Source organism: Dama dama, chromosome 1 (genome assembly GCF_033118175.1).
Source record: "Dama dama isolate Ldn47 chromosome 1, ASM3311817v1, whole genome shotgun sequence".
In the NCBI taxonomy this organism is placed as follows: domain Eukaryota; kingdom Metazoa; phylum Chordata; class Mammalia; order Artiodactyla; family Cervidae; genus Dama; species Dama dama.
Window position 1 is genome coordinate 64443794 of NC_083681.1, and position 13028 is coordinate 64456821.

The 13028-nt window shown below is 43.9% G+C and overlaps 1 protein-coding gene across 2 annotated transcripts in view; it reads right to left on the reverse strand.

Moving 5' to 3' along the window:
* SLC1A2 (solute carrier family 1 member 2) overlaps positions 1–13028 on the reverse strand; it is an 88196-nt gene that overhangs the window by 13437 nt on the left and 61731 nt on the right. For both annotated transcript variants that reach the window (XM_061151924.1, XM_061151933.1), the window contains exons 8-9: positions 8956–9150; positions 4687–4821 (exon numbers count right to left, since the gene is read on the reverse strand). In XM_061151924.1, coding sequence (XP_061007907.1) covers positions 4687–4821; positions 8956–9150 — 330 coding nt within the window. The remainder of the gene's footprint in view (positions 1–4686; positions 4822–8955; positions 9151–13028) is intronic.

Here is a 13028-nt window from a genome sequence, read left to right on the forward strand (position 1 = left end):
GGATTGATCACCAGCATCCTCTGGGAACTTGTTAGACAAGCCACTTCTTGGGCCCCTCCCCAGATCTTCTGACTCTCCAGTAGGCTGAGCGCACACTCAAGTTTGAGAACCAAAGCTCTATTCCCTCTGGGAGGCTAATGGGGGAACTTCAGGGTGCCCCCTGCAGGGTGGAGGCCCCCTCAGGCTTCCTTATAAGGAAAGAATTCAACTATGTCCCCAGTGAGCAAATACGTCCCCAGAAACAATCTCACCAGCAGCCCTACGTGATAAGCGGGCCATAGATCCACCTGGCTTTCCTTTTCCCACCTGTGGTCTGACTCAATTATTTATCACCTTTCTCTGGTACTGGCTTCCTGGGTGGCACTGGTGGTAAAGAACCCACATGCAATGTAGGCGACATACTGAGACATGGGTTCAATCCCTGGGTCGGTCCCTGGCTGGTCCAAGAGCATCGGTGTTTACAATTAATTGATCACCGCCAGGTACAGATTTCTCTGGAGGAGGAAATGGCAACCTACTCCAGTATTTTTGCCTGGAAAATCACATGGACTGAGGAGCCTGGCAGGCTATAGTCCACGGGGTTGCAAAGAGTTGGACACGACTGAGTGACTAAGCAAGCAAGCCTGGTACTGATCCCCCAGTTTTCCTTCCATCCTGACACCTTCAGAGAGAGGGGGGATGTCAGCAAGGACTCACAAACATCTGCCAAGGACGCCTGATGCAAAGGGCTTCTTGGACTCTGGGGGAGGTTCTGATTTTACCAGCCCCTCCCATCTGATGTTCTAGGACTCAGACATTTTCAGGGCCCAGAATCTTGGTTTTCACCATGACATTTACAGAGCAGCTAAGCCTGCTCATTGAAAATCATCCAGGGCTTGGCAGGCAGTAATGTGGCTGGCTGACCTCCAGCAGTTGGCAAACAGCATGGCACATTAAATGTCACTGTGGGCTTTGTTTGGTTCTAAATTGAAAAATTGCTAGAGTTATGAAAGCTTACAAACCTCACAAACCTGGGGAGGAATTATGTCCTGCTTTTCTTTGTCTCCTGCACAGACTACATCACCAGGGAAAAACCAGAGCCCCCTGCATCCATCTCTCAACTCATCCCCCTGTCCCACTCACACACTGAAGGACATCCAACAGCCATGGAGCCCATGACCAAGAGTGTGTTTCCAGAACTCCTCTTGCTGGTGAGAAAGAATGTGGAACCGTTACTAATTCAAAGCAGATCTGACCTAGCTACAGACCCCTACACACTTTCCCAGGATCCTCTACCCTCCCTTTGTCTTTGCTTCTGAAAAGGAATGTTCATGCTCATTTGTATATAAACATCCATCACCAGCAGAATCCTAGTCTGGGTCTTAAAACTGGAAGGGCATTCAAGGGCATGGGGGTCTAGACTGCACTTTCAAGCTGGTAGGTTTACTGTTCCCGTTGTCCACATAACAAAGTTGAATCCAGAAAGTAAGTAACTAGTCCCCAGGCCCCCCATGAGTAGGTGCAGAGTTCAGACCTGGGGCTCCCACCTCTGCCTTTCTCCCCTTGATCACAGAGCCTCCTTCCCTCTGAGATCAGACCCCAGAACTAGAAGCAAGTTCTTCAATCACTCTACCCTTTCCAGTTGTAGCCTGCAATGACGTTTTCTCATATGCAATTTCATCAATAGAGTTAATCCAAACGGATCATCATGTTTTTGCTGTTGTTCAGCCAACTCCCTCCTGCTAGCATGTTTCACCTCTGGAATGAGGACACCTTGCTCTGGGCGCAGGTGTGAGCCTGTGAGCGCCCATTCGCTGACATTTAGGTCAGGAGGAGGCAGGGTTGTGCATGTTTCCTGAGCTGACTCTCCTCCAAGAGGCTTGGAAGAAGATGACTACCAGGAAGACCAGCCCACAATGGCTGATCCAAGGAGGCCGGAGGACTTGGAGTCTAAGAGTGGCTGAGACCTTCATTGTACCCTGTTTGTCCCCACTTAACCTCCTTGTTTTGTTTTGTTTTAATCCTGGGAGAGGGAAAAAAAAAAAAGTCAGACAAAAAATTCTCTGGTTAGTATGTAGAACCAAGGGTGCCCCAAGTCAGCTTGTTTTTCCCAGCCTCTCTGATTCTGAACCCCTTTGTGCCTCCTCCTGGGTACCAACTAGGAAACTGTGTGAGGTGGTGTGAAGGGTCCTGACCTGGCCACACAAGCTATCCTGTGCCTTTTGACACTCAGTTCCCTCATCTGTGAAACACACCACAGTTAATCCCTTTATGGATTAACTGTAAACTAATGTAAAGAACACGGTGGTACCCACCAAATATCACCTCTATTCCTGATAATACAAGTGCATTTTTCCACTTAAATGAATTTGCATTATAATGGGGGGGCAGCATCTATACTAATCATTGCTAAAGAGATGAATCTCTAACGGTGGATTTCAGGCCTTGGCAACAAGTCCAAGAAGAGAGTAGGCGATGTAGCTGGAGCAGGCGAAGGACCCGAACAACATAAGTTCAAAGGTCAAAGAGGCAGAGGAAGCTAAAGTCACAAGGGAAGCAGCTGGGACTTTAATAGCTTCTTCTGTCATTCTTCACGTGTGGAAAGGCCCCTGGTTATCACAAAGCGGCTCTGTGTGTCACTTTAGCATGCATTTATTGAGCTCCTGCTGTATGCTCTGTCCCCAACAGTTGCCAACGTCTTTATTTCCACTTTGTCCTCCTTCTAACCAAAACTGACCCCACCCCTTAGTCTCTCTTTTCCTATTTCCTCCAAATCCTTCCACCAAACCCCACCAACCAATCTCAGCTGCCCCTATAATTGCCTTGTTTGGATGAACATCATGAGAAAGCCTGCCCCTTGGGGCCAGCACAGGGCACAGAGAACCACCAAACTAGTGCTAAGGCCCCTGCTGCCCCCACTGGGAGAGACAGGCAGAGACAGGTAAGATTCACCTCCCATGAGAGGCATTTCCAGGGCATTTCTCTGGTGACAGATGAACCAGTCGGGAAGATCCGTGCCCCCTCCTGGGTTGAACAGATTCTGTCCACTTCTGATTTCTAACTAAACCTCAAGAACAGGCAAGTTTTCTAGAAAGACCAGGCTTCCTTCTAACCTTCCAAGATGTCCTTCTTCCCTTCGGCCACTTGCATGTTTCTCTCTTCAGAAGAGTGCTTGTAGAGAAGTGGAACCTCTTTGAGCATGGAGGAACTCAAGTCCATAAAATGTGGCTTCTGGCTCTTAAAATCTGTGTCAATAAATGTCAGAAAAATTGCTACTGGCAGGTAGGGCAATTTTACAAAATTAAGTGTGAACACTTTGGATCTCTGCACTCGTCATTCTGAGCCTCTGACTCTGAAGCCAAGGGTTGGCCCCTGTCACGGAGTGCCAGGACTGGATTGGAAGTATCAGTGTACATCCCATAGACCATCAGAGCCCCAGTAAGACCTTAGCAAGGAGATGCCAGCCTCCTATTGGGGGCCATCTGGATAGACTGACTCACCTTTGGGAATAGATAGTGAGTCTCACACTAGGATAATGTCCTTCACTGGGAAAGTGTGCCTGGGCTACATGTACACTGCCAAGTTCAAGCGGCTCTGCGCAGCCTCAAGGCTGTCTGTCTGCCTGACGTCACCTTTCACCACTCCCTACCTTATGCTTTGTGCTCCAACAGTACCAAACCACTCAGAGGTCTCCACTTTATTTGTTGCCTCTGTGCTTTTGTGTAGGCTTGCCTTGACCAGAATGTCCTATTCCCCACTCCATGTGTACCTGGGTAACTTCTACCTACCTGTTAGGATCCAGTTTAGGTATCACTACCTTCAGGAACTTGAATGTGACCATGATTATGAATGTGGTGGCCTCCAAACCCAAGCAGACCTAGGGTTGAAAATCTATTCATTCTCCCTAAACCTCAGTTTTCTTATTTTTAAAATGGAAGTGATAACACCAAATCTTCAGCATTGTTAGAGAAAGCTGTGAAGGATTCAGTGTAGCTGACACATAGTATTCAGTAGCCATTTCCCTTGTTTTCTGATTTCTCCACTCTGCCCTTCCATCTTAGTATGGGATGGGTGACTATCACTATTATTCTATGTGTGTGCAATTTAGAAATATACATTATTGAAGTATAATTTACATACAATAAAATGTACGCATTTTAAATGTGTATATGTTTTGACGAGTTTCCACTTGTGAACACCTGTGCATACCGGTGTCTATGGAACATTTCTGTCACTCCTAAAGCCTTCTTTGTGCCCTTCCCAGTTAATCCTCATGCCTCTATTTCTGGGCCCAAGCAACCATGATCTCTTTTTACTGCTAGAGATCACATTATCTTTCCTAGAGCATCACATGAATGGAGTCATACAGTATATATTCCTTTGTGCTTTGTTCACTCAGTCTAATCCGTTCACTCAGTCTTGAGATCCCCTGCATGCTCCAACAGTAACTGGTCCCTTATAGCTTTGCTTTTAACTTTGTATTTTAATTAATTTGCTTCCTCCACTAAACTCTGAAGCCCTCAAACATTCTTTTTCTTCTCTGGTTCCCAAAGAGGCACTCAGTAAATGTTAAGGAGAAGAAAGGAGGGAGGAAGTGAGAGTTGTCATGGGGACTGGCGAAGAAGATCTTGGCACAACCTTGCATCTTGTCCACCCTCGGGTGGCGGTATTCACATTCCCAGCAGAACCGCACCCACAGACACTTACAGCAACCAGTCCACAGCCACCAGCAGGCTGATGTCCTCGGTCGGCAGGCCTACAGCCGTCAGAATGAGGAGCATGGTGACCAGCCCCGCACTGGGAATACTGGCTGCACCAACGCTGGCCAGCGTGGCTGTGAGGCTGTGAGAACAAAAAAGGTCAGGTCAAAGGAAGAGAACGTAGCCTTGCCAAAACCATCACTGACAGGCAATTTTAAGCTCTAATTTTCCCAGCAGTCATAAAATCCCATTTTCCTCCCAAGGAATAGAGAAATCTGGAGTACCAAGACCCAGGAAACAAGGTCTATTTGGATTTTGCTCAGCCTGATGGAAGCTTACAAATTCATGGATCAGAGTCTTGCCCCCCTCATGACATGCAATTCGCCAAATATATCACAGGGCTCAAATAAGGTAAGCATGACTCTAAATGCAGGCAAGGAAATAGTAAAGAAGAAAAACAAATCACCCTTAATCCTTCCACAGGAACACCACTGCATTCATTTCTGCTTACGTCTTTATGTCTCTGTGAGAAACAGAGACTTCTAGACTAAGTGGCAAGAGTCTGAGGAGGTCATTGCCAACATTAACATGAGAACTCGGAATAGCAAATATCCAGACTCAATTGAGTGGACATCGGGGAAACAAATTGACAGAATTCCAAATGACATTAAGCTTTAGATGCCTGGACATTTCACCATGGGCTGGAAAATACACTATTCAGAAGGAGGGTGCCAAGAAATGATAATAAAACAATGGGAGACCTTCCTCCTGAAACATCTCATTCCTGGCTTTGCAAGGAGCGCCAAGGGCATACCCAGTGCCATTTTGAAGTTGTCTCTGGAAACGAGTTTAATCTAGGGTTCAAGCACCCCATCTAGACACCAGAGGGCCTCTGTGGTCCAGCAAAGGACAGTGACCTTTTTCTCCCTCTATTTTGGATGCTATTTATAAAAGCTGTCATTTCTGAATGGACAGTTTATGAAAATATGGATTCTGAACTTGCTTTTCTGACTGCTGAAAAGAAAAAGGGGGCTGCTTTCTCTGTGGTTATATAAAGTTGGTTTTTTTTTTTTTTTTTACAGTTTTTATAGAGGTTTTACAGTAGGTCTTCTGGCTTCAAACAAAGAATCAGACTCCCAAACTGGTTTGCCAGTTGGTATGTCCATGTATAGAACCCTGGTATTACAGTCAAAAGGAATCTGAATTTACCTAATCTTACACATGAGGAAAGAAAGTTTCCAGGAGGTTTTATGGTTTGCACTGGTTTTTCCATATTGCCATCCTCCCCCCACCTAGGCTTGTCACAAAACAGATACTCCTCCTAGGTGGGATTAGAACCCATCTTTGCTTTTAGCCTGCCCCAGCAATATGGAGCTGATGTAAGAGTTTAAAGAGCTCCATTTTTGGGGGGTGGTGGGGCATCCACTTAGGTCATAGGAGAGAGTAATTAGTAGTGGTTATCAGAGAAGGTTCTCAAGTTGAACGACCCAACTTCAAACCCCAATTCTGCCACTTACTAAGCACGTGACTTTGGGCAACTTACTTAACCTCTTTGTGCCTTGATTCCCTTATCTGTAAAACAAGAGGTAACAATGGGCTCTCATTCATGGAGTATGCAGGAGCTCAAAAATTAAGCACTTAGAAGAGGCTGGCGCACTGCAAATTCCCCTCCCCCTAATACATGTGAATTTTTATTTTCATTGGGAAAGCTGGGCAAGATGAGGCCGCTTTGCGATGAAAACTTCCCTAAAGTCCCAAGAGCTGGCAGGTGGGAATTCTCAGCCATTTCCCCAAGATGGACAGAACACACGAGGGAAGGGGAACTTCCCAAGTTCCAACGGTCTTGGCCGAGGCTGTTTTGTTTAAAACCTTATGAGTCACTCTTACACATCCCTGGGTACCGTGGCCACATTGTTACCCCTTGGTTGTGTGAGACAAACTTCTATAAAGAAATCTTCCTGAAAGTTGGTTCCCTTTCTGTTCCTCCATCTCAGTTATTCCCTGACCCGAACATAGACGGGTTATCTGTGGAACTCTATGTCCTGCAATAACCCCTGGGCCGAGATCTTCCCTCTCTTTATCCCTTCCCGCTTTCCACGTCCTTCCACTCCTCTGGCTCACTCCTCTGGCTGGTTCTTGGATGTTGTACAAAATACCACACACACATTAATCACAGCAGGACCTCACAGTAACCCTGCAAGGTACATCTGGTTGTACCACCAACTGGACGGGTGGAGAAACTCAGGGTCACTCAGCTTGTCCATGGTCTGCTGGGATTTGAGCACTCGTCTGCTCGATTCCAATGTCATGCTGCCTCTTTATGTCTCTTGATCCCTTCTCACAGCTGAGAATTCCTGGCCACTGTTCTGCTACATGCAGGGAAATGAGAAGATGAGAAATGTACTTGGAAGCACAGCAGTGAAGCTAGACTTGGCTATTTTTCTCTGACTAAATTGGAACTACATATACTACATATACTATGTAGTAGCCAGAAAACTACTTAACTACATATACTACATATACATATACTACATATGGAGTATATGAACTACATATATTCCATGGGGGGGTGGTGTCTCCCAGAGACAGCCCTTGTGATGTCTACAAACATAGCAGATTTGGTTGAACTTGCCAGGGCCACCAGTATTGAATATATTTGGCCAACTTTATCCTTTGTCCAGTGAAAATTCTCAGTACTATCATTACTAAAATAAAGGATAAATTTAAATAATTCAAGCACAATCTCAATCACCTGGTCCAGTCTGCAAGTTCTCATCTAATGATGTGAGCTTGATGGGAAGCATGGTTGCTTCATCGATGGGAGACTTCAGAGACATTAAAAAGCCCCATTCGTCTTTGAATTTTAAAGTGAGGGAGGTTGGTTTGTCTTTGAATTTAAAAGCAAGGGTGGTTGGCAGTCCTGTACACAGTCTGTTAGGACATGACTTAGAAGGTTTGATAATCTGATGTAAAGCATGTTTTCCACTAAGTAACATCCTGTTATTCACTATATCACCGTCACATTTTTCTCTCATATGCTAGGAGTACGGTATTTGATTAAGCATCAATAGTAGTAATAATACTAGTAGCTAAGATTTCTTGCCAGGTGACTACGTATCAGCCACAGTGCTCTCAACCACCTCTAGAAGATGTGATTATTGTCCCATTATTTGAAATTGAGGCTCCTTTACAGTACTGCTATAGACTGAGATGCATCCTCCCAAAATTCATTTGTTGAAGCCCTAATCTCCAGTGTGATGGTACTTGGAGATGGAGCCTTGGTCATGAAGGCAGAGTTCTCACGGTGGGATTAGTGCCCTCATAAGAGGAGACATAAGAGAACTTGCTGTCTCTCTCCAGGTACCAAGGTAAGGCCACGTGAGTGAACATCTAGAAGGCAGTCATTTGCAAGCCTGGAAGAGGACATTCTTCAGGAGCTGAACCCACTGGCACCTTAATCTTGGACTTCCCATCCTCCAGAACTGTAAGATATAAACACCTTCTGTTTGAGCCAAATAGTCAGTGGTATTTTGTTACACAGCCTGAGCTGACTGAGACAAGTACATACCTCCTGGGATGGTTGTTAGGATTAGATAAGTTAATACATACAAGTAGGTATGATCTTTAAGTCTGCAGAGAAGCAATATGTTTTTAATGACATATTGGAAAAGTATTCTTTCTGAATTTTTAAAAATGATAAATAATAGGTAAAATGGCTTTAGCAAAAACAAAAAAAATTACTATTTATTTGTAATAAAATGTTATGTGCTGTATTGAGGAATCTCTTCCTCCAAGTACTTTATCGGTTATGCTGTCATTCCCTGGAATGCTGAAGAGAGCATATTTTAAGAAAAACTGGACCCAGAGTCAGTTGATACTGGTCCCAGTGACAGCCCTTCTGGCTCATTACTGACAGTATTACAGCTTCGGACAAACTACCAAGCTCCCAAAGCCTGTGCTTCTTCATCTATTAAATAAACATAGAAGTAACTGCCTTGGAACATCACAAGATGGTTAAAAATCAACTAATATCAAATTTCTGAAGCAATTTCACATAGGCAATACAAACAGAAGATATTAGTGTGAGCCGCTTAATTCATTACTCTTCCAATCTTCCCTTTGAGCTTGCCAATGATTCCTCTTCTCTTTTACTTCTTTCACCATCCTTCTACCCGGATAACTGAAACTGAAGTGGCCTCTGTGAAATGGAACTAGTGTGGAAGGGACAAAAGGGTAAAGGATTGTTTCAGGGCTTTATCCAACCCACTTCACTCACCTTACGGTCACAATCTGGCCTCCATCTAGGACGACGCCATTCATTTGGGCTATAAAGATGGCAGCCACTGCTTCATAAAGGGCTGTACCATCCATGTTAATGGTTGCTCCGACTGGCAGGACAAATCTAGTCACACGCTTATCAATCCCCAGATTTTCTTCCAAGCAGCGGAAGGTGACAGGCAAAGTTCCAGCACTAAGGGACAAGAAGAGAGACAAGAGTTATGTCCACTTTAGAGAAGCAGGACAAAGCACAATCTGAAATGCCACCACAAAGCTGTTGTTCTTTGTTCCAATCAAACAATGTGACTTGAAAAAAGAAGCATCTGGAACTAAATTAAAACCCATCAATTTGCCATATAGGCCATTACACAGTATTGAATAGAGTTCTGTACTCCAGTAAAAAATGTTTTAAATCCAAATAAATTTTAATTCTAGCAATAAAGCAAAGTGAAAAAAACAAACAAACAAAAAAACCTTGATTGGGAGGCTTAAATTCAATCTTATTAAGGTGCTAATTAGGCAGCAAAATATTTTTGTTGGTTTTTGAGATCTACTCAGAGCTTCAAGTTCTTCTTTCCCTTTGGTCCTTGTTTCCATCTTGGATTAAATATTCAAAACCTGTGTGATTGCCCACATTAACTGGGCTGCAAAAAAAGGTATCAGAAAAAGATCAGCTACCAATAGTAAGACAGAATGAGGAATTTTTGAATGACCCATAATTTTATGCTAGAAACACTGTTTCCAACAAGATTAACTACATGGGTTGTACCCAGCCCCTGGGAATTGCCCTGAGCTGGCCTGCTAATTTTGAGAAAGCTGGACAAACATGGTAAACACCATTTGGCAAGAATCCAAGTTTCTAGCAATTCCCTGGGGATCCTCACAGACATTCCAACTCCCTGATAAAAGGTCATTGCCAACTCTAGAGTCTCTCCTATGACATAGGGCAGAAAAGCTCTGTAGCTAATCAAAGACTCAATGTGGAGTGACTTCACTCCCACTCCTCCCAGGCGTGGCATGCAAATTCAATTCATGACCATACGAATCAGTCTCAAAGGCCAGAACTCCTGACATGTTCGGTGACTTCTAAAACAGGAGACCTACTAGAGTAAGGGTTGCTGAAAACCATACTATTTATTTCCATGTGGATAGATGTGATGGGAGAGCAAGTGGGTTTGCTTCAAAGTTTAAAGAATATGGAAAGCAACACAGAACATTCCAGTTGCCATGGGAATACCTTGTGAGCCATTCTCTTTTTTCTTATTCAAACTTTAGCATACTGACTTGCGAGAAACCCCTAATGTGGACGGCACATTTTTCTTCTTGCCTTTACAGCCTTAGTCATAGTTCCCTCCTACTTGTCAGAATTAGGGCTCTAGCCAAGCTGGACAAAGACACCTGCAAAGGTCTCGGTTTCTCAGAGAGTGGAAGAGGACCATCAGCTTCAGGCATGATAAATAAAATGCAGATTCCAGGACCAACTCAGAACCAAGGACCCTGAAGCTCCAAACTTAGGGTCTCCTAGATCTGCACCTTCACATCCCACAGACCCACAAGCCCCATTAACCACCGTAGAGAAGCCAGCGTCATCTTACTGAACCATTCTTTGTGATTTCAGGTCAGGGGTCTGTCTCATGCCTCCTCTTTGGTTTTAGGTGGGGAAAAGTTATGGATGTTTGGAGACCTCTCATTAAAAAAACCCTAGGAACCCAGGGAAAAGGTTGGGGTCTGGCCTCATTTACATGCGGGGGTGTCGTACCTGGCTTGCTGCCCCAGCTATTTCAAGAGAAGTTAGTGTCCTTTGACTTTCCTGGTGGCTCAGATGGCAAAGAATCTGCCTGCAATGCAGGAGACCCAGGTTGGATTCCTAGGTGGGGAAGATCCTCCAGAAAGGGAATGGCAACCCACTCCAGTATTCTTGCCCAGAGAATTCCATGGACAGAGAAGCCTGGTGGGCTACAGTCCATGGGGTCACAGAGTCGGATACAATGGAGCAACTAATGCTTTCACTTCACTTAGTGTCCTTTATTCCTCTCCCACACCCCCAGCCCCTTTCTAAGACCCTTTGAGGTCACCAGGACTCCATGACTGGTCTGAAATGGCAGCATAGCTGTGGTGGGCAGCTAGATTCTCACTGGTATGAATCTAAGGACACTGCTGGGATGACTGGAATATATCCACTATTGTCACTGCATTCATTTCCCCACACTGTCATCAAAGGGTCTTTAGACAATTCAACAGACTGAGGAACACAATTGGTGAGGCATGCAAATATTCTTACTGCCACTAGGGGATATGGTTTGTGTATTAAAAATTCATATGCACCCCATGAGTCCAAACTGGGATTTGAGGATTTTAACTCTTTCTTGTATTGACAGGCTAACATTTTGACATTGTTTTTTTTGGCTCCTGCCTCCATGGTCATATGACGTTCTTCAAATGTTGCTGATTATAACTGTCTGGTACTCGAGATTTTTCTTTTTTTGATTATCCAGATTAGTTTTAACAGCAGGCACTGAAGTCAGAGGGATGCAAAGAGATGTGTCCCAGGCCACCCCACCCCAAACTGGCTGCCCTGACACCAGCCCCTGTGCCTATTGAGAAAATGGGGCCAACCCTCCCCTCTATGTCCCATTCAGGCCAAGGTCCGAGGAGGTAGAAAGTGTATTTAACTGGCTGTCCCTGGGGCTTTTCCCTTGTAGTCATAGCGGAAAAGAAACCCTGCGTTAATTCTCAGTACAAGACTCCTGCCACAGTGACCTTAAAAAGAAAATAAAAGAAATTCTACATCAGGCAAAGCCACATTTTAACCAAAGATTAAAACCATATTCTTTTTTCAAACGAAATACCAGGTAAGGGGGAGAAATGAGTCTAATGTTTGTTGTCTTGGTCAGATAACCCAAGAATTTATCTTTGACTTAAATATAATTTTGGGTTTTCTCTATGATTTTAAGATTTACCTTTGTTGTATAAAGGGATTAAGATAATTGTCTAGTCATTCAAAAGAAAATATAATATTTTGAGATAGTACAGATATCAAAACCATAATAGTATTGGAAGAAAATATAAAGTACTATTTTATAATCTTTGGTGGAAAAGATATTCCTAAGCAAAGTCAAAATTTTAAATACTAAAGGAAAATATTGATGACTTTGTGCTCCGTCGCTTCAGTCATGTTCGACTCTTTGCAACACTATGGACTGTAGCCCGCCAGGCTCCTCTGTCCGTGGAACTTCCCAGGCAAGAATACTGGAGTGGGTTGCCATGCCCTCCTCCAGGGAATCTTCCTGACCCAGGGATCAAGCCTGTGCTTCCTGTACTGCAGGGAGATTCTTTTTATCACTGAGCCACTGGGGAAGCTCCACAAATTAAAACCTGTTAGTGATACAAAGCACGGTAAATTTTTAAGACAAATATCAAGTGAAGAGGGGCATTATTTGCAACATATGATACATGAGTTGATATTTTTATACATGAAGAGAACTGAAAACCAATCAGGAAAGGATAAATACCTCAACAGGAAATTCAGCTCCCAAACAATTCGCAGGGCACGGGAGGGAAGGGAAGGATGGTCAAAAAGAACACAAAAAGATGTTTTCCCACCCCAGGAATCAGAGTGACGTGAATTCAGTGAGATCACTTTTCACCAATAGGTTTGCAAAGTGTTAAAATGACTGCTTTTATGTCCCCAGTTAGTAGGGACATAAACTAACATACTTTTCCAAATTGTAATCTGGTGATATGCTTCAAAACCATCAATGTGCTTATCATCGGATTCAGAAACTCGAAATTTATCCTGAAGGGATCATCAGACATCCTTGCAGAGATGTATTTAAAAGGATGCATGTCACAGCCCTATTCAATACACAAGGCTTAAATGTACATTTGGGATAGGGTTGTATTATAGTACATACAGTATATTATTATGAATTAACAAGGAAACACAAACCTTACATGACACAATGGACCAGCTAGACCTAATTGATATCTATAGGACATTTCACCCCAAAACAATCAACTTCACCTTTTTCTCAAGTGCACACGGAACCTTCTCCAGAATAGATCACATCC